Genomic DNA, 27,504 nt, shown 5'->3' with positions numbered 1-27,504 from the left:
TAATCAAATTTGCAGATGGCTGTAACATTAAATGCCATGTAGTTTACATCAGTGTTTCAAACAAATTGTAGGCTACTTAAATTTAACGTCCGGATGACAAATGCGTAGGATTTTGAAGTGGCTTTCTTTAATCTGTAAACAAACCAAAAAGTCCCCACCTGGTTTTGGTAAGTTTTATCAAAGAAGCCAATATGGCCATATGTCTGTTGAGGTGAGTTTGTTTATCCGCAAATATATAGGTTACCACTTATTTTCAGGTGAAATGGTTTGCTGTTTTCAATCAGCATTGTTCCGTCAAGTTTCTTTCTATAATATGTTTCCTCAAATGTAATTCCTGCACTTCACGTCAGTCAGCGTTCTCAATAACAGTTGGCCGGTGGGTGGCGCCTATATTCCTTTTGTTTCTGCCTGTGTTAACTGAAGGAGGAATAATTGTCTGGACTGGATGGATAACAGAAGGCAGGAAGGGGCGCGGACACGTGTCTCAAACGTCAAGTACTACCTACCAACATGTTAATTTCAAACGAATGGAATGATGAGAGATGAATTACATTTACATTCCCTACCCATATTTGGACCTGCTCATCATCATCAGCCTCAGTAGTCACTGGCTAGATATTCAGTCAGCTTTATAAACAAGTGGTTAGGATTAGGAGGGGGCACATTGGAGCTATTTTCCCTTTTGAGCCATATACCCTCTTTGTCTGTTCCTATGGGACACTTCACAATCACATCATGTTCCTAATTATGCTAAATGGGACCTTGGGCCTTGATCCTTTGTCCCTTGTGGTCCTGTATCTTTTGGTCCCACCCAAAGGGAGGATGCTGCACAAGACAAAGTTAGCACATCGTCTGCCAATGTAGTCCTATTGTACTCTGCTGATACATTTTGTAAATCAGGAGCAGAAGAGTAGAGCATCTGAAGTGAAGCCTGCTATTCTTCCCCCGAGGGTAAAGGATTTACAGTTAATACTAGTCGGACAATGCATCAAAAGCCATTCATACACCATGCAGTATAAGCCACCCTAGCATACACTGAACTTTAATACAATGTAGGCTAATGTATATTTAAAAAGTTACATTATTTAAAAAAAAAAAAAAAACTTTGTAGAGATTGATCTGGGTCACAAAACCACATTTGATTAAAAAGGTTTGCGAGATGGATATGTTTGCAGCTTTGGTTGCTCAATAGTACATTCACAATTCACACTCAATAAACTGAGGCAGATAGATGGGCTACACCAAAGCAAACAGCCTACAGCAACCTGTTTCAACTGCATGTAAAAAAAATGATTCTCTATAGCTGTTTGTTCATTTTTCAAGCTAACAAAATAAACCTAGGTGGAATTATAAAATAGACTAGGATATGCCATGCAGGATATGCCTTGCGGTGAGAAATGTAACAAGTGATACTACTGTTAAGGGTAACATCAAATGATACTGTAATCATGATTCGGGTGAATATTCCATACTATGTGATTGCTATTTGCAGTTTTACTGTGGCCTTAGAAGATACGAACAACATGTACAGTAGATTTCCCAGCATTCTGTACAGGTGGCTTATTAACGATTTGATGACTTAACAGCCCATTGTTCATGCTGTATTCTCCATAGTGCAAAGGCTGTTCATTTTGTTGAAAGAGTTGACACGGTGGCCAGGGTCTGACAGAGCGTTTTAAGAATGATACCAGGACAAAGCAAGAGCAGGTGTGAGTACAGTATACCTGCTGGTCATAGCAACTGTGATATGAAAGTAACTGTAAATGTACCATACCCAGCCAAAGATAGTCTCTGTATGATTATGCTGTGATATGAGAAGTATTGCAGCATTTACTCAAGCCCTTAAATGAGAGGTCATGAAGGAAACGAGATTTATGTTTCTTTGGTTTTGAAACAGGAATGTTACTGTAGGGGATGTTCTGAATACTTGCCTGTAAACCCTTCAAGTCCCATCTTCCATTAATTGTTCAGGGCAAAATTCTTAACCCTCATTCTTGTATGTAGTGCCACAGCATTCATTTGTAAAATAAATAAATAAAATAAAAAATTGCTCAACAGAGTGCCTTGGGTTTTTTGCTGCCCTCTTGGAATGCTATAGGGACATGGAAAGAAATAGTGAAAGAGGATGAAAAAGAAAGGGCTGACTGCAGAGTTAACATGCCTTTTGTTTCCTGTTATGTCTCGTAAAGTTGCATCCTGCCTGTTGACTGGAGGAGTGCCTCAGAGAGTTGGAGCATTCACTCCTGGCCCTGGGTTTCAGCGGACCCACTTTGTGTGTTGGTTTTACATCAAGCAACTGCCTTCATCCAAACCCTGAAATGAAGTCCGATCTCTAATTGTTTGCGGCTGTGAGGATACCGGTATCATAATATTTTTTCCGAATGCAAAAATGAGAGCACGAAGCAGACAAGTCTTTGGTCCTTTAACTTGATATATGTAAAATATAGTTTGGAAAATAAATAAATGTGATTCTGGATGACATAATGTTTGTTTCCAAAATTAGGGCTGTTTTCCTAAAGAAGTAAAATCCGCTTTGTGTTTGATTTCCTTGCCACAATACTAATAAGTATCGCGATACTGGTATCGTCCCGTTCCTACCATTGTTAACCATAAAATCCTTTGGCTTGTGTGCTTTGTGTGTGTGTACCAAAATGAATTGAAGCAAACCCAGTGGCTTCTTATGACTAGGTTTGTTTAGTCCTTTATGGTTCAGCCACAGATGCAGTCCAGTCAAAGCGTTGGCTATTTGCTGCTTGTTAGTATAGTCCAATGTCCAGTATAAGAGTTTTTGAGGTAAATATTTCATTTGGAACAAGCTTGTTGTTTGTTAGGGGCAATGGTGTAAAGTACTTATATAAGAATACTTTAAAGTACTACTTAAGTTGTTTTTTGGGGGGGGGTATCTTTACTTTACTATTTAAATAGTACTCAAGTATGACAATTAGGTACTTTTTCCACCACTTGTTAAGGGAATGCCTAAGGAGCAAGAACAGTGAGTGGGAGGGAGATAGCGAAATGGGAGAGAGGGAGGGGTAAAATAAGAGGGGGGCACCACTGAACACACTGAGCTGTTTGTGCTGGTATGTGTGACTCAGAGAGAGAAGGCCACAGAATTACAGGTCCTTTCCACTGCTAGGGCCTCGCCAGGGTACTCCCATAGCCACTGGGCCTGTCCAATGCCATGCCCACACTCTCCATCCACAATGCATGCACGCACACACACCCCAGAATAACCATCCTCTCCTGACATTGGAATTGATTGGACCTGTTCTTTCATTAACTCCACCCCGAGGCAATAAATACAAGATCCATCTTCCAGCAGAGATGATAAAGTGACCTGGGAGCTTGAAGATGACCCATGGGAATTACTGTATTGGTGTACTGTTTTGTACCCTTCATTGGAAATATAGGAGTAACAGACTTTTCTTTGGGATTTTTGGTCTTTTGATTTTTTTTAAATGGTGCAAGCGCAATCTTTATTTGTGAGCTGACAGTAAGGTGATAATTTGCAATTACAGACTAGACTCATTTGTACAGCTCCGTACAGTTAAAGAATGGATAAGGACTGATTTTCCATCCAACCATGTTTCTCTGTCTGTTTGCACTTGAAAGTGGAGCTTTCACTGACAGGCCACACGTGCAAGCAGTTGGGATCACTGTGTCTGTGAGCCCACTGTGAATGAAAGAGAAAGGAAAAGAGAGTAAGATCGAGACACCAGGGAGCTGAGTAGTTGCTGTGCTGTGTGTGGGCTCTGTCTGTACTAGTCCAGCCTGGCTCCTCCCTGTCCCTATCTCTCCCTCCTTCCCGCTGTCTTTCTCTCTTCAGCGATACATGTGCAGGGAGAGACCGTGACGCAGCCATTCCAGAGCGTGAGCCAAAGGCACACAGACAGCACTGATCCTCCTCCCTATACTCCACAGGGGCACCCCAGACCCAGAGAAGAACACCTATCTACAACACACAGACAGCACTGATCCTCCTCCCTATACTCCACAGGGGCACCCCAGACCCAGAGAAGAACACCTATCTACAACACACAGCGGCAGCTGAACTTCCAGAGAGGTCCGGCTGTGCAGACACACACACTGCTCCACCAGGAGGCTTCCACTCACAACCTCACACACCCACTAAGGTAAGATAAAGACGTTTTGGCTCTGGTTGCACTTTGACTGACTGTTGTGAATGTCAGCCCACACTAACAGAGATGTGAGAGTAGGTTCCTGCTTGTACTTTGATCTTGACGGCTATAGTGTACAGTTCAAATTTCATTTAATTCAAATTTCACTTTCGTTGTTGACCAGTTGAGGGCGTGGGATAACAACTCGGATGTGACCTTTTAAAGTATATGTAATTCAGTGTAAGTTACTTTAATGTATGGTTATTGGGGAAAGTAATGTAGTAGTTACTCTTTCCAAAAGTACCTTGTTATCTATGGAAAGGGATTGATACATACATTATATGGAGTGTTAACATGTTCACATTTATCAGTTACTTATTTATCATATGTACTGTTTTATTGCACAAGTAATGAAATAGATGTCATCTATCCGTTATTGAGTGATTCCTCACGAAACCCAGTCTAAAAAGACCATGATTTTGGGGATTTTCACAAAATGTAATCCATACAATAGTCCTTTGGAAGAAGGGTTGTTGATGCACACAGAGTTTACAAAACATTAGGAACACCTGCTCTTTCCATGACCAGGTGAAGCTATGATCCCTTATTGATGTCACATGTTAAATCTACTTCAAGCAGTGTAGTTGAAGGGGAGGAGACTAGTTAGAAGGATTTTTAAGCCTGAAGACAATTGAATGGGCAAGACAAAATATTTAAGTTCCTTTGAACAGGGTATGGTAGTAGGTGCCAGGCACACCGGTTTGAGTGTGTCAAACTGCAAAGCTGCTGGGCTTTTCACGCTCAAGCTTTCTAAGTGTATCAAGAACGGCCCACCACCCAAAGGACATCCAGCTAACTTCACACAACTGTGGGAAGCATTGGAGTCGACATTGGCCAGCATCCCTGTGGAACATTTAACACCTTGTAGAGTCCATGCCCTGACGAATTGAGGCTGTTCTGAGGACAAAAGGGGTTGCAACTCAATATTAGGAAGGTGTTCCTAATGTTTGGTACATTCAGTGTGTATTTGAAATTTGTATCTAAAAGCATAATTGAGAAATAATCAAAGTTGGCATATTTATGACATTTTGGGCTTACCAAGGCCTCCTATAAGACCTCAATGTTTCATCTGTAGATGCTACAAAGCCAGAATTGGTGGCATATGAAGCGTCACAGCTTGCTCTGTAGTATTTAGATTTCAACAATATTTTTCTAGATGAATTTATGGATATAGAAAATATCATTTTTTAAATGGCTAATTGTCAATATATTGTGGAAGCATAATATACTCAACTGGCATATCAAAGTTCCAGAGTGGAATCTCAGCTAGTTTTTTGGGGCTTCGAAAGCCTTTTATCCAGTACTTTCTGACAGTCATTTCACTGCTGCCTCTGCCCGTCTAAACATTGAGAAAGTGGTTCTTCATCTCCTAATCAGGGCATCCTGCTGTGTTTTATTTATGTAGTGAGTCAAGGCCGTGGTATAATGACTGAGGTTTAGGCAAGCCGAATGTAAGTGGAGGGAAACAACCATTGGACAGATTTCTCAGAATGAATAACTCTGGCATAATTAGCAGGCTGTTAATACTTCACTCTGTCTCAACAAGCAGTTGGCCGACAAAGGAGAGGATGCAGCTATTCTTTACTTGTATAATGTTTGTCCATTGTTTTGTATGCTTCTGTAGTTCTTGAATACATATTTTGTATATTATCGTAATTGCCTGTTCACTGTGCAGACGCCAGACGGTGGTCATTTGACTTGCTCAGGAGAGAGTCAAAGTTGCTTAACCACCCAAACAGCATTTTAATAAGGCTTATAATAGTGAGAGAGATGCATAGCTGTTACACGCCTAAGCCCCAACCCCCCACCTCCTTTACTATTTTCTATTTGGGCACATGTAAAGTCACATGGTGCCATCATTCTTTTGCTATACTTGTTCTAACATTTGCTCTATCTGATGTTAATGAATGAATCCTTCCCTCCACAGCCTGTCTCTCAGCCAACCACCTGAACCACTTACTAGATGTCCACTATGGAAACGGGTCAGAAACGAACCAGCCGCGGCGGAGCCACCACCCAGCTCACCCCAACTCGCATTTCCCGCCTGCAGGAGAAGGACGACCTGTGCAACCTCAACGACCGGCTGGCCGTCTACATCGACAAGGTGCGCTCGCTGGAGATAGAGAATGCTGGGCTGCGGATGCGCATCACCGAGTCCGACACCGAGATCAGCCGTGAGGTGACGGGCATGAAGGCGGCCTATGAAACGGAGCTTGCCGATGCCCGAAAGACCCTCGACTCGGTGGCCAAGGAGCGCGCCCGACTGCAGCTGGAGCTAGGCAAAGTCAAGGAGGAGTACAAGGAGCTCAAAGTCAGGTAGGACACATTGGGTTGACAGGGTTTCCCCTATAGGTCATTTTTTCGTAGACAGCATGCAAAGGCTGCAAACACAAATGTTCAATTGAATTGAGGCCAAATGTTCTAGGTGGGGGGCAAGAGAGCTTGAGAAGATTGGGTGGCAGGAGTATTATTAGGGGAAACGCTGGGATGGGGACAGAAAGGCAGGAGGTTTATGGGTAATCCTGTATCTGAATGTAGTGTCATAAAGTTAGTCTAAAGCCATGCTCCCTGTCTAAGTTTCTGGCTGCAGGACATGTTGGGTTTTGGCCAAGGGACTAATTAATTTAGCCTGAATATGAAAGTGATTGTGCTTCAACATGTAATCTCACTGACACAAATTTACCTGCTTACAACCTCCTACATGATAGGGAGGGGCATATTCAAACCAGAGTACGAGACACCATCTCATTTCACTACACATAATTTGTGGTGGTGTTATTTCCCTGTAGTGGCTCTGACTGATCAACCAGTGCAGGTCTGCTCTTACTCCAGTCCTTCACTACGGTCATTCTCAGTGAAGTAGATTTCCACTACTACAGCAGGTTTTGCTCTCTCTTCCAAACCATAAGCACACCAGCCCTGAAACCATTTTCACCCTGGAACCATTTTCACCCTGGACTGGATACCTAGTATGCTGGCACATTTGTCAGAGCATTGATCAGATAAGCCTTTAGTAATAAATAATTGAATTTAACCCATTGCAACCTTTAATTCCAAGGCAGTTTGCCACTGAGGGTGTGAGTGCTAGTGCTTCTAATCCACATCTGGGTGATGCAACATCCATTTTGCACCAGAATGCACACCACCTATTAGTTAAACTCTGACTTCTAAAATCCTTTAGACAGAGGTGTGGAGAGCGACATGCCAGACATTAGTTGAGTACATTCCTGGTGGGTTGCAGCAGGTTGGGTAGGAATACTGTATTCCCCCACAATGTCATTACAAAGGGCCCAGCCACGGGGCCACGCCCCTGACAAACAGATCGCTCCTTTTCGCTTGACTGTGTCATTACACTCGTAAGTTAACACTCCCACAATCCCATGCATGCAATGTGTTGTTACACAACACTTTTCAATCAAATCCTGTAAGCGGGTTTCCAGGTTAAGATAAAACATGCTTTAATCCAAACTCTGGTGTTGTAAGCATCATTCTCCAAGCAACTGAGCAATCTGAACTGGCTGGGTAGGTTAGGCTTAGACCTTGGGGAGAATGTTAAAGGGATCTGTCTACCAGAGTTCAGTCGGTAAATGTGTCCACAGACAGAAAATGGCACAACTCTCTCCTACTAGCAGGCAACAGCCTGCAATGACTCCACAGGAATGTTTGAAAGTCTTGGCAAAGTGCAAATCGGGTTGGAGTGCGTCTGAGGAAATGAAAGACTGTTGAAAGAATTAGTTGTATTTACTCTTTTTACTTTGTTTCTTTAACGTACCCTTGTTTATGCATGGGCTTCCCTCCAAAGGGAGTAGCAAACAGAGAATAGGAATATTTTCAACTGCAAACACTGTCTTCAACAGCTTCTCATTGACATGCCTCAGTGAGTTTCAACACTGTGCAATTGCAATGTTGAAGCAACAGCGTCTGTACAGAGACGTGAGGGTGGAGTCTTGGTTGTTTTTGCTGGCTTAATGTTTCAATTCATGTTTGCAGTGTTTTCGTCAAGACAAAATGTGCAATATTTGGTGTGCCCAACATTGCAGGTGAGGGTGTGGCTCTGCGGTGGGTTTGTGTTTGAGTGCCGGCCTTGGTCAGGGTGTGGACTTATGGATCTTGACTTGAGGATGTTGAGTGAGTTAGGCGGTCTGAAGAAGTAGATGCATTTCAGAGAGTAGTGACTCTTAAAAACCAAGTCTGTTTGGTGAGTGAATGGAATTTTACAGTTCACTTAAATTCTCTTTCCCATTGTGCCGTAAGGTCCCTAGCTGAGTGAAGAATAGCAACATTGCCTATAACTATATTGTTTTCCAAAGGAAACCAATCATTTGTTACACGCGTAGTGGAAATGTATCACTCAGGCCTGCGTGGGCAGACTCGGTCTCTTACCCTGCAGCCGGTGTGTTTGCCAGTGTTTGGTTGCCATAGCAGCCAAGGAGTCTTGGCATTGGTGTGTGACAGGGTGGTGACTCAGAGGTTTTTCAGGGCCCTGGGATTGTGGAAAGGGAAGGGGCTGTGGCTGTGGCCTATCCTTAGGTCTGGACCTTTGCGGCAGTGCAGCTTTATTAATATTTAATATGTATCAGCTAGTTCCCTATCAACACCATGTTATTACCACTGGCTGGTGCCCTGTGAGGGCTTGCTAGAATAATGCAAGTAAATACAACTTTCTTATCATATATACATACATATTACTGTCCCAACAATTAAATACAAAGTGTGCATGTTCCTTTCAACAATATTCTTAGTCATTCAAATATTATAATACCCCATTGCTGTAGGCCCTACAATATACAGTGCCAAGCCCTCTAGAGCCCTGTTTTGATGTGTGCTGCAACAGATGTAACTGTCACTTACCATGGGCTGTGACTGTACACACCTGTTCTTAGACATAGACATGTACACAAACACCTGTTCATAGACATGCCATTGGGCCACGCCACACAGTCGTTCGTCTTTGTGTCGCAACAGACACATGCAACTCCCCTGAGGGCAGACCGCCGCCATTGGGCTACTAGGATGTAAACTGCTCGTCTACAACCCAGTCTAGCTTGTAAATTATTTGCCAGTGGGGGATAAAAACGAACCTTGTTTGGCTAAAGCATGTTCCACTGTTAGGATAGTGTAAGAATCCCGATGCTAGAACACAAGCGGGCTAGCCTAAAATATTGACTGCTCAACTAAGACGCTGCAATATGATTTGCTAAGCTACAACATAAGCCCCAAGGCTTGGCCCACACTCCCACATTCGTCAAGGTCTAGTCATCCACTGTGGATTCTCCTCCTCTAGAATATAAGAGGGGCGGCGGACGCTAGTCTCGTGCCACAGTGCCTTCCATCTGTGCCAGTGGCTGTGAAACAGGAGCATGTGTGGGGGAACCTGCTCCTGGTCGTCATTGGCAGAACAACCCCCTGTCTCCCCTCCAGACGATGAATAGACGTCTGGATGAATAGACTGCTTTGTGTTGACAATATACAGGGAGACCCATGCCGACTCTGCAGATACGGTGTTCTCTCTAGATCTTATTGTCGGTTCACCTATTTGAAAAATGCCACTTTAAATTCTGTCCAGTTTACAATGTGAATTATATTGTTAAAACCTTTTGCTTTTTGACTTTTTCTTCACTCCCTGGAAGTAAAGATGGTTCACTAATCTATTGCAGACTGTAAAGCAATTAACTGATTTTGTCAAGATTTGTAGGCATTCATGATCAAAGGTGGCGGAATAGGTTGTACAATTGAGGGATTTCAAAAGTCAATAGCCGTGCCCCTTTCCGTATTTCCTGACTCTTTTCCAAGGTTGCTGTGTGCCACACCTGTTGACACTGAGTAACAGAACAGATGGCTAAGGGTGGGACAGGACAATAGATATTTTGATAAGATCTTCTGACACACGCAGGCCTATGATGTGTTGTCTGTTTATTGAGGGTACGGTTTGCAGGGTAAATGTTCATTAGAATTCATATGGTTACAGTGTGAAGTATTCCAACATATTTCCTTGTCATTTCATTACGATGACATGAATGATGGAAATCTGATGTGAAGTCGTTTTGCGTTGGGAGTGGCTGCCATGCCAACTTGTAGCACTTTGGGGCTATCAGAGAACACAGCAGGAAGTACACTTATCATATAGCACAAACACATTTCCTTCATTAAGAAAGTTCCTTTCTTTTCTGCGCTCGCTCACACACAGCATATGTTTTACTATCTTTGTTGGGACCTAAAATAGATTTCTATTCAAAATCCTATTTTCTCTAAACCTAACCTTAACCCGCAACCCTAAACCTAACCCATAAACTTCAGCCTTTGTCCTGGCGGGGGAGAATTTTCTTTGTTTTGGGGATTTACAGTACCCACAAGGATAGTAATTACAAGGAGGCTACCAAGGCAGCCCAAATATTTTCTAAACACAGTTTGGTTTCCACTAGTAACCAAGGACTATACTGCTACTTTTAGCTCAGGGAAACTCTAAACAATTAGTTGACGTGTAATGCACTCTACTTCCATTTAATCATGTGAATGTTCTGCCTGGCCGACACACAGCCGGACAACAGGAGGAACCCATTGAAGTCCGAAGTGTTTGAATGAAGTCATTCTGTCCTAAACTGGACAAGAGCAAACATGGTCTCCCCGCCAATGAACGATGATGTACCGGCGCTGTTCAAATACGCAGAGCGAGTGTTATAGCAAAGTTGTCTTCGTGAACAACCAGTACTCGTTGTTTTCATGTCGTTGATTATCATTGAGAGCATTTGAGTGTTTACTGTGCCATTAGTAGTTAGTTCAGCAGCTCGTTTATTGACTAGTAATGCATAGGGAGCTTGAATGCTGACTGTTCCAATGGATGCGGTTATACAACATGAAATGTTGTTAATAGTAAGTCTGTTATGAAGGTTCTACAATTGATGGCTATTTTCATACATTGTTTTGTCTTTCAACTTAGTGTCCCCTAGGCTCTAGGGCTCTCCATAGGCGTGAGTGGGGCTAGTGGGAGTATACCTAGCCTAGTCGCGTGGCTACTCGCTCCACTAGCCCTAACAAAGTACATGGCAATGCAAAACAGATGTGCTAAGACTGTGAATGTGATGTCTGCTAAAAAGAGCTCTCTTTGTTGGGCTAAATGGAGTTTTTATAATTAAAGAGGAGTGTTTTCAGTAGACCAGTACTGTGTTCGGAGAAGACATTGGGGGGCTGGAATGAGTGTATGAGAGTTTCCATAGCACTTTGATTCTTTTCAAGACCCAGCCAAGCTGAATGAGTCATCCGCTCGCTAACAAGGTAAATCACTTTAAGATACTGGGCCTCTGCACACATGCTCACGCCACACAAACACACATCATACTTAGACGCACACATTGCATGTACACAAATGCAAATTAAAACACACACAGAAACGCACATCTCAAAGTAAGTTACACTCAACACACTGGGATGTTCCCATTTGGTAGTGGATGAGGTGTGTGCGACCCCAAATGTTCTAATCTGATCAGTAATGTGGATTACCACAACTCTGAATGCTCAAAGTACATTTTGAAATGATCAATATGTCTGAAGCGTTTTCATTTCATTCAACAGAGTTTGATGTTTGCATGGAGCATTTTGAACATACAGGAATACCTCCAGATGTTTAGCATTTTGTGTCACTAACCATCACTCTTCTTTACTGGCGCCTATACAATCCAAGCTTTCAAAGGATTATTGTGATGTTTAACCAGATGCAGGCCAATGTTGACCGATGCACTGTTATAGACTACTCCTCAATGCAAGTGCTCACTTAGGGATACGTTTACGGACGTTTACATACCGTAGAGCAGAAGAGAACTAATCTTTACCTATTAAAGTTGGATTATGTAACTTTTTTTTGGTCGACCTGACCAAATTCACATAGAAATGTGGGTTATAGATCTGTCATTTTCATTGAAAGCAAGTCTAAGAAGCGATAGATCTGTTCTATGTGCATATTTCTATGCTCCCTGTTAAGTTTAGTTTTTGCATCTTTTACTTTTTGGGTTTGTACACCAGATTCAAACAGCTGAAAATACAACATTTTTGTTTATGGAAAAGATATTTCACAGCGGTTTAGATGGACAATGATTCTCTACACTATACTTGCTTGTTTTGTCACAAACTGAAATTTGGCAAACTATTAGAATTTTAGCAACCAGGAATGTTAAAGCTAACACTGCTCTTCCTCATAGGCGCCACACAGTCTGCTGTATTAGTTCCATAATGCTAACGTTAGCACCACTCCCCATCTATTCACATGGCACCACAGCAGAGCTTTCATTGTAACTCAATGCAGCTGCATGGGGTAATAGGCCTCAGATCAGTTAAGCTCTGATTCTGTTCAGTGGCGTTTCCAGAACATTTCGAATGGAGTGGCCAAGGTGGGACACAGACACAGTTTAGGGGGACCATACCATTTTGAACCTGAATATTTTTTTACATGTAAAAAAAAAATTAAAATAATAATTATGATAGCGAACAGTGCCCCTCTGTCTCATTATCTGTAACCCATGGATCTGATGCTGTCTGGACATGTCATACTCTTTTTAGCAGAGGGGTGCTGTTTCCCTCGCTCGGATGCTTTTTCCTGTGAAATGCTTGGGGCGTGTCATATCAATATATTCAGAGAAGACCTATCAGATCTCTGAATTTCTGGGGGGGCTATTGAGGTGGCCAACCAGATTTCAGGGGGGGGGGTGGTGCACACTGCTGGCTCTGTTTGTTCTGTCAAAGCCAGTCACACACTTTTGTTGTTCATCTACATGGAGCATAGAGTTCTACCTACTGAAACTCGTGATACAGACTACTACATGTTTTTAAAAGACATTAAGAGGTGTAAGAATTGATATACATAGCTACATCGTTTTCTGTGTACGTAACACTCCTGACAGTTGAAGAATTATAAAACGAGTGGTAAAAAGACAAACTGGCTAACCTGTGTTCTCTAGTAATCTACCTTATCAGGGCGAGATAATCAAATCAAACAACAATAGCTAACATGCTGAATGAAAGGGCAGCAGGCTTCTGACTCATGTCATGGTGAATCACTAATTAATCATTAAAAGTGGAACTGGGCCTGTGTCACTTACACACAGAGCCAGTGCTACAAAGAAGTCCTTGTCTGTGGGAGAGATGCTTTATTTTCCCTCATTGCTGGCCATGTGTTTGAATTGGGATATTATGGGAGGCACAAGCAGGGACATGTTCAATAGACATGTTCAATAGACATGACAAGGGGGAAAAACATTTTGAAATGGGGGTGGTATTTTTCTGTTTCAAAACATTTTGTACCTACTGAGCACGACCCATGTGTAGGATGTTTATGTGACACGAAATGGCCTCCTCTCCATATCCCCCCTCTCGCTGCTTGTATATTTGAAACACAAAGGAAGATGGTAGTCTTGAGCACCATGATGTTGGTGGTGAAATACTAGGAATTCTTTTCCCATCTGCCCATAGGGAGATGGTGAGTGGGTGTCTTCTGGCTATGGCTGGGTTGTTTTCCCCTTGTGAATTATCTCTCTTTCTCACACACACACGGAATGAAAACAATCCCTTCCAGTGTCTTTTTGATCCCAGAAGAGACCTGATCATGTGCCAGCCTGTACTTTGTATTATTTTTATTTGAATGTCAGATCTCCATGTTCTCTTAACAGTGCTTCTAAATGATGTGCACATAAACAACCTTTTTTAGTTGAAATAATACCATGACATACTTAAGCATTTTGTTGAATCAATACAGAAGTAACAGTTGAACCAATCCATGGTCTGAATACTGAACTTTAAATGCGAAATGTACATTCTTCATTTAATCAATGCTGTAAACTCTGACACATTGTATAGTCTGGCTGTTGGTCTTGGAAAAACTCTACTGCTATTTCTGGACCTCGTTTGCACTAAGACCCCATTATTCAACAGCCTTCCTTTTCCCCCTCTGTGTTCTCTGTATCATACACTTACCACTTTGGGATTGGGAAAATGGGATTGGAAAGGATAGCTATTTAATAGAGATGGGAGCCCAAAGATGGGCTTTAGGGACGGAGGACCCCCCCCCCCCGTTAATTTCCAACTTCCAAGGAACCCCACCAACACGTGTTCACACATGTCAGCCAGACGGGCGATTACAACTCTGTGCAGTGGAAGACTGTAGTAACACCAGAGGGGGTGATTACGTTCTCATTCCTAACAGACCCCCTAATAGCACAGAGAGGCCAGAGGGCTTTTTGCACTGCCTGATTGACTGTGCGACTCCATTGAGATTTGTCCTTTCCCATTCGTGGGGTGATTTAGCATTGACCGCCTCACTACGGTGCACTGATGGGGAAATGGCTGTGTTTACAAGGTGGGGGAACTGGGGAAAGTAATTTACTGTGCGTAAAAAGAGTGAGAGTGGGGTGTTGGACTTGTAACCGAAATGTTGCCAGGTCGAATCCCCGAGCTGACGAGGTAAAAATCTGTTGTTCTGCCCCTGAACAAGGCTGTTCCTAGGCCGTCATTGAAAATAAGAATTTGTTCTTAACTGACTTGCCTAGTTAAATAAAGGTCAAATAAAGAGTCAAAGTGGGTGTGGTAATATAGGGAGAGGACCAGAGGATGGGTGCACGCGCACACACACAAACACATAGTATAGGAGCGTTCATAGTTGTCTATATTCATGCCGCTGTAGTAGTTATGTGTAAAAAGTCATTTGGATGTGAACTATATGTATCCCTGGTTAAAGTAGTGTCTAGTATTGTTAGTTTCCAATGAAGTGTCTACGTTTTTAAAATATGATATCAGGTGCATACAATGAATGATCTGTTTAACATCAACTTCATGGGAAACAGCCTTTAAGGCTTTGGGGGTATTCTGCATGATGCATCTGTCATATTGTAGTAATTATAGGCTAGATTTTCCACCAGGAGCCTAGCAGGAAAGCTTTTCCAAATAGGCCTATAAAGGAAAATATGCTCAAAGTAAGCATTGGCAGTGAAAATTCTGTGTGTTTATCCATTCCATCCAAAATGTGGGGAAATGCCATACTTTAGGCCTGATGAGTAGGCCTCTGTTGTCATAGCAACGACACAGCAAAACAGCCAGGATTGTGGGTTTTCTGTCGATTCTGTGTTTTTTTTATTATTTTTAGGCGGGCTAGCTCAATTCTCGTCAATGACGTGGACAAAGATAGCAGTGAGTCAGTGGAGGCTGAACCAACACATTCCTCTGTTTTATTATTCCTCCCCTCGCTTTCTCTTGCTCTCTCTCTCTCAAACACACACACACACTCTCAATAAACTCTTTCGGGAGTAGCTCTGCTGCTCTCTATGTATACTGGAAAACATTTAGAGACAGAGCTCTTTGCCCTTTTTAAAGTTGTGTGGGCTTTGATATAACACTGTTGTCACAACAACAATCTCTCCTAGACAAATTCTGGTGGACAGATGAAACGGCGTGGATCACCACCAGATTACCAGCAGCAGTAGTTACTGGTTTTAGGTATTCATCGTTGATTACTTGGACGAATCAGGATTGGGTGAAGGCGGTGCTTAAACTGGTGCGGTCGCCTTTCAAGCCCATGTGCGGATGATAAATGGTTTCCACTAGATTCCACAGCTACAAAGTCAAAATTGTCTGTAATTAAAAATAATCTAAACTAAAATGTGCATTTTGGCCATGAGAAACACTATGGCAATTAGAAGGGAGGGGTTTGGCCAAGAGTTTTCGAGGGAGGAGCTTTTGCTTCCTTTGCACAAAGGTAATCACATTTGTTAACGCCATTCCCTCCAGATGTTAAGAAGTAATTGACAGACTTACGAAAGACAATTTTACTTCTGGGTAACCGAGATGATCACAACATTAATGTGCACAGGAGAAAGTTGGGCTACAGTGCGTTCGAAGCATAATCGCTTATCTAAATCAGACTGTTAACTGTAGGCTTCCTTAACTCCTTTTCTTTACATGGTTTCTAGATGCCTGGATCAATGGCCTATGAGTAATTGTGAAAATTGAACACATCACACCCTATATGCTATAAATACAGTACACTGGTTTGGTTCTTTATCTCCTAAAATTCTGTTGTGTAAACTGTCCACATCCAACGCATGCTGTTTATCAAAACAGACTTCCATCCACACCGGTTTCTGAGGTGTGGTTCAAGTTTGCATGGATTCAAATGTAAACTAAACTCGAAGTTCATTTTGCTCTACAAATGTATTTAGTTTGCACACACACATTCTCACCCATTCACGCTCAGGCATGATGTTCTGCCATGTCCTCCCATTGTTTACAGGGCTTGCAATTCCATTAGGTTGACATCCTGGAGCAAACAAACGCATTGCAGGCTTACTGGCAGTCTTCGATAAACAGGCATCCGTATCCTCAACACTAGAGAGGATCAACAATGCCATTCATTATCACCTATATCCTCCACTACAGCTGATGAACAAAGTTACTGACACACATCACATCCAATATTGCCATACTCAGGTCATTCACATTCTATGTCATCACAGCCAGGCCTCCTGTATTACTATGACCTATATGATCTTCTTAAAGCTATTCGATTACATTTTTTTATTTAACCTTTATTTAACTAGGCAAGTCAGTTAAGAACAAATTCGTATTTATAGTGACAGCCATAACCCGGACGATGCTGGGCCAATTGTTCGCTGCCCTATGGGACTCCCAATCATGGCCGGTTGTGATACAGCCTGGAACTGAACCAGAGTCTGTAGTGACGCCTCTAGCACTGAGATGCAGTGCCTTAGACCGCTGCTCCACTCTGGAGCGACCAGCCATTCACGTTAGAGGTCGACCGATTATGATTTTTCAACACCGATACCGATTTATTGGAGGACCAAAAAAAGCCAATACCGATTAATCAGCTGATTTTTTATTTATTTTTATTTATATGACAATTACAACAATACTCAATGAACACTTTTATTTTAGCTTAATATAATACAGAAATAAAAATCTATTTAGTCTCAAATAAATAATGAAACATGCTCAATTTGGTTTAAATAATGCAAAAACTGTTTGGAGAAGAAAGTAAAAGTACAATATGTGCCATGTAAAAAAGCTAACGTTTAAGTTCCTTGCTCAGAACATGTGAAAGCTGGTGGTTCAATATTCCCAGTAAAGAAATATTAGGTTGCAGGTATTATAGGAATTATGACGTGTTTGTTTACTATTTCTCTCTATACCATTTGTATTTCATATACCTTTGACTATTGGATGTTCTAATAGGCACTTTAGTATTGCCAGCCTAATCTCAGGAGTTGATAAGGCTTGAAGTCATAAACAGCCCTGTGATCAAGCATTGCTAAGAGCTGCTGGCAAACACAGTAAAGTTTGAATGAATGCTTACAAGCCTGCTGCTGCCTACCACCACTCAGTCAGACTGCTCTATCAAATATCAAATCATAGACTTAATTATAATATAATAAACACAAATACGAGCCTTTAGTCATTAATATGGTCAAATCTGGAAACTATCATTTTGAAAACAAAACGTTTATTCTTTCAGTGAAACTCGTTCTGTACTTTATCGAACGGGTGGCATCCATAAGTCTAAATATTCCTGTTACATTGCACAACCTTCAATGTTATGTCATAATTATGTAAAATTCTGACAAATTAGTTCGCAATGAGCCAAACTGTTGCATATACCCTGACTGCGTGCAATGAATGCAAGAGAAGTGACACAATTTTCCTAGTTATTATTGCCTGCTAACATGAATTTCTTTCAACTAAATATGCAGGTTTAAAAAATATATACTTGTGTATTGATTTTAAGAAAGGCGAAAGATGTTTATGGTTGGGTACATTCGTGCAACGATTGTGCTTTTTTTTGCAAGTGCGCCTTTGTTAAATCATCACCCGTTTGGTGAAGTAGGCTGTGATTCGATGATAAATGAACAGGCACCGCATTGATTATATGCAACGCAGGACGAGCTAGTTAACCTAGTAATATCATCAACCATGTGTAGTTAAATATTGATTATGTTAAGATTGATTGTTTTTTTAAAGACAATGCTAGCTAACAACTTACCTTGGCTTCTTGCTGTACTCTCGTATCAGGTGGTCAGCCTGCCATGCAGTTTCCTCGTGGAATGCAATGTAATCGGCCATAATTGGCATCCAAAAATGGCGATTACCGATTGTTATGACAACTTATAATCGGCCCTAATTAATCGGCCATGCTGATAAATCAGTCAACCTTTAATTCACATGAGATAATATCATATACATGCTTATTATTTACATTCTATATCACCATAGATTCAGTACCAGAGCTGATCCACATAGCCCATTTAGTCATAATAAGTGGCCCACCACCCACACACACGCTACAGTTCTGGAGGCATTAATGTAGCCCCAGCACAAAATGTTTCCATGTCTTATTTAAACACTGAATGTCTGGATGTCTGAATGTCAAGTGCTTTACTGTTCCAACTCTGTGTGCAAGTTGGGCTATACACACATGCAGACACACTCACACCTCATAACACAGGACTAACAGCCCTACGTTGGGTTATTCTGGGTTCTCCTATGTCTATTATATTTGAATGACTATTATAAAATATTCCACACAAACAGCACCCTCCCAACCACTGGAACAGTGAGAACTTCATTAGAGCCACAGTTAAACGTAACAAATATTGTTGAACATAGTTGTAAAAATGACAACAATACAATAACTGCTGTTTCATTTGCTCCCAGTCACTAAAGCTGTCCTTCTTGGTTTGCTTGTTTTTGGTTGAGAGGTTGCTATTTAGTGGGACATGTCTTCACACTACCTTGTCTTATGCCCTCCAAGTACCTGGGTGTATGAGGGCCTGTGTATGTGTGCGCGTCTGTGACATAAGAGCTAAGCCTAGCTAAAACAGTGACTCTTGTTGCAGTTCAGTGGAAATATTTCAGCACAGGAGCCGACCGGAAATGATTCCTTTCTTCTTAGCCCACTCTCCAGGAAAAAAAAACAACCTTCCATCTCTCCCTGCCTGGCCATGTCCGGCTACAGTACCAGCACATTCCTCACATGACTCCTTGTTCACATCCCACTGAGCTCTCCTGTGTGTCGCTGTCAGTCAGGCTTATCAGTACAAGCTGTTAGACTGATCCTCTCCATCCACACAGGTGGAAAATACACTAATTATGACCCCGGTGTCTGTCAAAGTCTAATGAGTAGAGCCCAATCAAATCTAGACAGGGGTAGAGTTTCCTTCAGCCTCTACAAAACAAGGATACTGGTTGAATTCGTTCAGATCAGACTAGGCAGTCTACTGCCACATATATTGCTAAGCTAATTTTGATTTAAAAATGCAGACAATGTTTTTAATGGACCCGTTTCTACAGACTAATGCCTCTGTACACTTGAATTGCTGGATCTTGTCCATTATCACTGTAATATCGTATGGGTGTTTGTGTTCCTGTGCACGAAGGATGATGTGTTGGCTCTTTGTTTTCATGCAAGTGTGGGTGGCCGTGATGGTGCCGGTAAATGCGGTTGGATGCCACCTATTAGTCCGTCAGTCACTCACCCTGCTGAACAGGAGTGCTCTCTGGGCCTTTGTGAAATCTGAGATGGGACGAGGGCTACTCGGTGTGTGCCAGAGTATATTTCTACTCCATTGTAGACTGTGTGTTCTGGTGCGGGTGTAGGTTATACGGGCGTGTACATATGGTTCCGATTTTGTGTGTGTCTTTTTATTGAATACATGCATACATTTGGAAGTAGAGAGGGTTGTTGTAGGCTGGCAGTGGCTGGGGGAGCATGAGGGCTGAGTGGTGGGTTAGTGGTCTGGAAGCCATCTCCCAAGCAGATGGGCGTCATTAGTGACCATGAACATTGAACTGCAGCGGCCAAATGTAATAACGGGGAATCTATTTCCTGCTCGGCTTTCACTGAGCGCTAGCAAAACTGGTATGAAGCTCAAGCTACCACTTCCCCATCCTCCTCTGTTTGGCTACATAGTTTTTCCCGGTCCGTGTCCAAGTTTCAGTTTTTTTTTTTACCACTACTGCAAATTGATGCCTGCTTTAGAGGTCCGACACAAAAAACACGCACCTGCAAACAAATGCGAACGTTTTTGATTTAGGCCTACTCCAGCGACTCGTGCTCGTTTTAATAAAGTTAGATCAAAGCTGAATCAATGTCTGCAAGATCACATCATGATAGTATTCGACATAACTGAATATAATCGCATAGTGTAACGTTACTGTAAGGACAAAACACCACCGCATTTTTCTCTCGTGGCCTAAACGTGAGAAATACACAAGCAGGCTATGTTACAGTTTAACACCATCTGCTCTCAAATCTGCTCACTGTTTATCATTCAAAACAACACTGTAGACAACTTCGTAACTCAAGATCTAATTGCACATCCCCTTAAAATGGGAGGGTAGCCTAGCGGTTAAGGGCATTGGGCCAGGTAACCGAAAGGTAGCTGGTTGAAATCCCTGAGCTCAAATGTAACTGATTGAGCTCATGGTTGGAATGCAGATGCTGCATGGGCGTTTCACCATTAACACTTATCAGAATTATCATGTGAAGGGAAGGAGACCACAAAAATGTGTGAGTAAAGAAACGCATGTGCTGAAGCTTCAGGACCTTTTAGTCCAGGAAAAAGTTGGATCTGCAACCAGTGTTTGATTTAACTGAGATTCCCTCAGGGGTGCCTATGTTGGCCTTAATTTAGAACACGGTGAGCTTGATTCAATTTTGTTCCTGTCAATGGATTTATTCAATATGATGGGAGTTCAGTTAAGGACAGCTTAAAGCATTCAGGAGTCTTTCACAGGTAGTGAGTATGTTATCCCAGAATCGGAACCTATGTGGATAATGTTTGTCAATGGGAAGTTTATGTACAGAGGTTACTAAACAATTTGATTCTTTTTTTGTAAGAGCCTAAATGCATAATAGCTTTTATGTTAATCATACTGCTTTAGACATAAGTTGCTCAAACACGGACCTTGTTAGTGAAACAGGAAACTGATGTATTTGTCTACCTGTCTGAACAGAAATGGGAAGAAGGAGTCAGACCTGGAGGCAGCTCTGGCCCGGCTGAGGGATCTAGAGGCTCTGTTGAACTCTAAAGATGCCTCTCTGTCCACCGCCCTGGGGGAGAAACGCTCTCTAGATGCTGAGGTCAGGGACCTGAAGGCCCAGCTAGCAAAGGTAAGAGACCAGGCCTAATGGATAGCTTTGACAACTCTGAAACCTACACATACTGCGTACTCTCTCCTCAGGTACAGGGTTCAAACTGCATATGATTGCTAAAAAAAAATGTTTTTAATCTTCCAGTGTATATAAAGAAAAGATATTGACTTACTTTTAAGGAACTGTCAATTGTGAATATGACTTTTGGGGCTAGTGCTGGGTCAGGGTCAGTGCATCACGGTGGATCGTTCTCAATGAACTCCGAAATGAATAATATTCCTACGCCACCTTCTGGTCACATCGGTGAACTATAGTTTCACCCAGTCATGTATTGACATGTTACATGCAGCTCCTCTATTCCTCCTCGCCAAAGCGATTTTGATAACTAGACAGTTGATTTCAGATCAACAAATTAGTCACATTTGATCTAATCTAACAGAACCCCAAAGTTAAACATCAAACTTTAAACTCTGTCCCTTTAGCTGGAGACCGGTCTGAGTGACGCTAAGAAGCAGCTTCAGGATGAGATGCTGAGGAGAGTGGACGCTGAGAACCGCCTGCAGACCATCAAGGAAGAACTGCAGTTCCAGAAGAACATCTACGGAGAGGTGAGACATTCCCTCTTTTATCTCTCCTTTTCTCCCTTGACCCTTCACTCTCTCTTTTTACCTCAGACTTTATTTAGTCTCTTTTCCTTTTTTCCCTCTGATCTGCTCCTCATCCATCTCACTCTTTTTCTCTCACTTCTTTTGTTTCCTCTTCTGTCCTCTTCACTAGCCTTGTAAACCAGACTGATGGAACCCCGAGATCGGTCTGTTTTATGAGGTTACTCTTTCACCCCCTCTTCCATAGCTCAAGTATGCCTGTACCATCTATCTCCCTGCAGGAGCTGAGGGAGTCCAAGCGCAGGCACGAGTCTCGCATGGTGGAGATTGACAGTGCAGGAACAAAGCAGGATTATGAGAGTAAGCTGGCCGAGGCCCTGATAGAGCTGAGAGCCCAGCACGAGGAGCAGGTCCGCATCTACAAGGAGGAGATCGAGAAGACCTACACCTCCAAGGTAGGGAGCACAACCCACGGGTCCACACTGCCAGCTCAAACGTGGACTAGAAGTAAATCAGTTCAAAACGGAAGTGTTATTTAATTTCACTAAGCTGTCCAACCAGTTGAAATCGGTAGTACTGTCCATGCATCATTCAATATCTTTTCACTGGCCCAGTGCCAAACTAGCACAGACACATACCGCATATGGTTTCGTTCTGACCCTGTGTGTGTCTCAGCTGGAGAACGCCCGTCACTCTGCAGACAGGAACAGTACCCTGGTGGGGGCGGCCCACGAGGAGCTGCAGCAGACTCGCGTGCGGATGGAGGGCATGTCCTCCCAGCTCAGCCAGCTGCAGAAACGGGTACGGCTGCACCCTGTCCACCTGTCAATCACAGAAGCCTCTTACCGTGTATCTCCATACTGTGGAGCTCTGACAGCTGTAATCTTAGCTCTAGTGTTGGCTCTAATACAACGTATTAGCACAGTTCATCTCATCAAATATCGTCCTTTGGTTGGTCTAACCGGCGTATCAACCCTCTGTGTGTTAGCTGGCGGCGAGTGAGGCCAGGGTGCGTGAGCTGGAGGAGTCTCTGGCCCGGGAGCGGGACATGATGCGCCGGCGCCTGGAGGACAAGGAGAGGGAGATGGGGGACATGCGCATGCGGATGCAGCAACAGCTGGATGAATACCAGGAGCTGCTGGACATCAAACTGGCCCTGGACATGGAGATCAGCGCCTACCGTAAACTGCTGGAGGGAGAGGAGGAGAGGTGAGGAGACATGACAGATATGCACAATGCACATCATGTGTACACACACACTGAAAGCCACTCACAGACTGAACTAAATGAACTCATGTAACCTACATAACCTCACTAGATTAGTATCAACAATCTTATTCTCTGCCCCCCCCAGACTGCGTCTGTCCCCCAGCCCTCCCCCAACCCGAGTCACCGTGTCCCGTACCACTGGCTCGGGCTCAGCACACACACTTACCACCCGTACCTCGGGCTCAGGACACAGCCACAGCGGCCGCATAGTCCAGTCCACCAGCGGCAGCCGCAACTCCTCAGGCACGGCCAGCGCCAAGAAGAGGCGTCTCAATGACAACGACAGTGAGACCTCCAGCCTGGCGGGGGGTGCCGTGACGCGTACACGCATCGCCCAGCAGGCATCCGCGAGCGGCCGCGTCACCGTGGACGAGGTGGACCTGGAGGGGAAGTTCGTCCGCCTCAGCAACAAGGCCAACGAGGTATGGAGTTCATCTGCCAGCTTGACATACAATGGGTGCTTTCTGCTACGATGCGTCGCAGGCTTTCTGCTATGATGAAATGCACAGGTTTTGTAAGGAAGCTACTGTCGTAAAAACACCATGTTGGGTGATGTTGTAAAAGGACAATATCTCTTTTCTACTTAGTGATTTTAGTTGGCTGAAACAGACGATGCTTATCTGTTTTCCTTCAGGACCAGCTCCTGGGCCACTGGCAAGTGAAGAGACAGGTGGGCAGCAGCACTCCCATCGTCTACAAGTTCCCCCCCAAGTTCAACCTCAAGGCAGGACAGACCGTCACAGTGAGTAAAAGCTTCGTCATGTCTGCACTGTCATCAACTATGTTTGTATTCAGTTTTTAGTACAGCATGTTGAGAGAAGTGTGTATTCTAAGAGTGATCAGCATGTTTGTCACAATGTGGGCCACTGTGTAAAGTATCTATAGTATGTGATCAGGTCATAACAGACAGTCCTGTACCTCTTCCCTCTGTAGATTTGGGCTTCAGGAGCAGGCGGCACCCACAACCCCCCCTCAGACCTGGTGTGGAAGACCCAGAGCTCATGGGGCAGTGGAGACCTGTTCCAAACCACCCTGATCAGCGCCAATGGGGAGGTGAGACACACACACACACACACACACACACGTCACATGTTTGTAGTTGTACCTTCCCATTGTCCCTTTGACTGTTCAGTTTTGCTCTTGGCAACATCATCCCACTTCATACATGCATGTGAGATTAGGTAAATTACCTTACTCACGGCATAGCCGGTTGACAAATGGACTGTTCTGCGCCTCTTTCCCACAGGAAATGGCACAGAGGAAAGTCACACGCACCCTGTTCCAGGAAGATGATGACGATGACGTGAGTCTCACTGTTTATGAAAGCCGCAGGCTCAGGATAAATAAAGTACTCATACTATACTTGCACTGTGAGGAAGACTATTGAGCCAAAATGTTGTTCATGATCCCCTGTTTCAGATGAAAATAGGTTAATTAATGTAGAGTACTTATTTAGTCACCGAACAAGGCCAGGGGGGTGCGACACTTAAAACCTTCTCTAAAGGGACAAGAAAAATGGAAAGACTTTTATTTAACTTCACTGGGTCCCAGAGCTCAACAATTGTAGGAGCCACAGTGGCTACAGTTGGTATTTACCAGTAATGTTGGAATCTTCTGTTCTGTCTCCTTCTGCAGGGCAACCACAGTGCGTGCGGTGTGGACAGTGAGTACAACCTGCGGAGCCGCACGGTGGTCTGTGGCTCGTGTGGCCAGCCGTCTGATAAGAGCTGTGCCACCTCAGGGGTGTCCAGCGGCTCCTGCTCCGTCAGCAGTGGAGGAGGTCTGCCTGAGGGCCTGATGTCTCCTCTCTTCATAATGGGCAGCAACTCACCCAGACAGGTACTGTAGGATCTTTTTGATCATGTATCATGTATATCGTTTTAACACACATTTTAAGACCCTTAACACACACACTTTCTGTGTCAAAGCACAAACACCCCTCATTCTCTGACTCTGAATCATGCACACAGCAACACCCAGTTTTCCTGTTTCTCCTGCTGTTATGACAACATCCCCTTCCCGGCTCCTTCACTTCCTCTAACCCCCCCTATGTCACTTCCTGTCTTTCTCAGGGAGGTCCCAGACCGGAGAACTGCTCCATCATGTAAAGCCAGACAGGCACCACCTTACCTAAGACATCAACCTCCCACACATGGATGGGAGACGCTTTCTTACTCTTTATTTCCTTTGTTTCATATATGATCTGTCTTATTTTGTGCCATAATCGGCAGGTTAGATTGACTTTGGTGTTTGGCGAAGGGCTTAGGAGCTGCGTATTCACTTCAGATATATGAGCTTGTATATTCTAGGTATATTGCATGTGGACTGGGCAGATACTTCCACTGTTTTGGGCCATATCTAGGGAGAGAGGACCAGAAAGCACCTTTACCATTACAGTGGACTTTGATCCATAGTGGGCTTTCGCGTCTCATGTCTAAGCTGTCAACAGTAAACACGCACAGCCGCAAATCCTGTTATGAATCTGTGGACATGAGGGCTGGAATCAGGGTTTTCTGCCCTGGTATTCCACATACACTACCATAGAATGTCCTAAATGTCACTAAATAGAGATGGAGTTAACCCCCTCTGACTCCTGGAGGATTATGGGGGTGTGTATTAGACTGAGCGATGGGATTGGTCATTCTAAAGCCATGGTTACAAAGAGGAGCTCAAACTTGACACTGCCATCAAGATGTTTATATTTCTGAACACAAGACAGTAGTTTTTTGTGGAATGACATCTAAATTATTACTCATGAATCAGTCAGACTACTATGGTGATATGGATATAGGTTCCAAATTGTGACTTGTTTTCACAGGCTTGAAAGAGGTATGTAGTTGTTAAAGAAAGGATACCAAAACGAGATGAGCACACAGATATGGAGAAGACAAAGTGGTACTGTATTGTAAGGTCTTGACATGACTGACCTCTAGAAATAGTTTCCTCTTTGAGGATTACCTCTAACGTTGTCTGACTTGACCTCTGACCTCACCTTTGTCTTGTATGAAAAAACAACAGTTACTGTAGGGCAACTCATCAGATCTAGACACATGATTTATAGGGACTATTTTGCTGCATTTTGAGTCTGAGATAATTGCCAGATGGATTATAGTAATGTTACTGTAACATTCTATTATGGTTTTGCATTTTTAGGGTTGAGGGAATGTGGCAGCTTGAGAAATAGATGTTCTGGTTTGTCAGACTCTAAAGACAGAAATTGTTGGAAGTGTGTTGATTTAAATGAAAGTACAATGCTTACCTTCTCATGACAGCATTGCAACAATGTGTACATTCTGTACCTTTGTATCAGGTGTAGTGTCAGAAAGAATGGGTACAGATAGTTAAAGATAGTAAGCATGAGCCTGAATGGCCCATAGGGGTAGTTGGACTATATGGTATTATCTGGCCAAAAGTTTACTTTATTAATGAACTACACAGTATGCCATATTTTCAGTGTAATCAATTACTGTGTTTACATTTAAATGGTGCATAAGAACTCGCTTTGACAAGGTCAGAAAGAGTATTTACTTGAGAAGGAAACCTAAATGAGACTTAAAACATCAATTCCTCATGATATGATGCCAATCCTCTGTATTCTTGTGTTGTAGTCTTGAGATTATTGTCCTCTCTCCCACTAAAGGATTATAATGGCTGTGTTTTTCTGAGCTTAGAGGCTTTGCTTTTGGGTATTTTTTGAGGGGGGTGAGGGGGCTTCTTATTTCTTTACAACTATGTCAAAAAATTAGCTATAATCATCTACAAAGCTTTAACCACTTCATATTAGAGGCATGTACTAGTCTGGCAGCCTTTTTATAGGATGTATAAGCAGTAAAGATTTTCTGAGAATACTTGATAGTTTTTGCAACATTGTGTTTTTTTTGTACTTCATACACATTTCTATCACTACCAAATAGGAGAAAAAGGTGCTTATTCTCACTGTTAACCGAAAAACCTTAGAGAAGCTCAAACTGTCCAAGTAAAAAATGATTATTACTTTTGTCACTTTCAGTATTTCTTTTCTCATCATGTCTCAAGTGCCTTATTGATACCGGCTAGTGATCATTGAAAATTGTATTCTTTTTGCATTATGAAGTGTCAATTCCAAAGATATGTGGTATTGTCTTTAAAGACAATGGAAATTATAGATTTATTTGTACGGAAATTGTCCTGGTACATAATGCTCAATTGAATTTGTAAGAAATGATTATGCCTAATATGGAAAAACCATGCAATCCATGTAGAATGTAGTAGTGATTTACAATTTTTTTCCTTTTATGTTCGAGACCAGTAAAATTATTTTCCCAACACA

General features: G+C 42.8%; 1 protein-coding gene across 1 annotated transcript; it reads left to right on the top strand.

Moving 5' to 3' along the window:
* On the top strand, positions 1-27,502 carry LOC115104111 (lamin-A-like). The gene is made up of 14 exons (XM_029625336.2): positions 1-167; positions 3,922-4,133; positions 6,106-6,494; positions 21,183-21,339; positions 21,804-21,929; positions 22,208-22,381; positions 22,602-22,727; positions 22,915-23,135; positions 23,281-23,617; positions 23,830-23,937; positions 24,129-24,248; positions 24,442-24,498; positions 24,831-25,034; positions 25,268-27,502. Exons 3-14 carry the CDS (start codon positions 6,142-6,144, stop codon positions 25,301-25,303), a joined length of 2,019 nt encoding a protein of 672 aa, XP_029481196.1. The 5' UTR covers positions 1-167; positions 3,922-4,133; positions 6,106-6,141; the 3' UTR covers positions 25,304-27,502.
* Positions 27,503-27,504: the final 2 nt, after the last annotated feature.

This window comes from Oncorhynchus nerka, linkage group LG3 (assembly GCF_034236695.1).
Source record: "Oncorhynchus nerka isolate Pitt River linkage group LG3, Oner_Uvic_2.0, whole genome shotgun sequence".
NCBI classification, from domain to species: domain Eukaryota; kingdom Metazoa; phylum Chordata; class Actinopteri; order Salmoniformes; family Salmonidae; genus Oncorhynchus; species Oncorhynchus nerka.
This window is presented reverse-complemented; position numbering and strand designations above follow the sequence as displayed.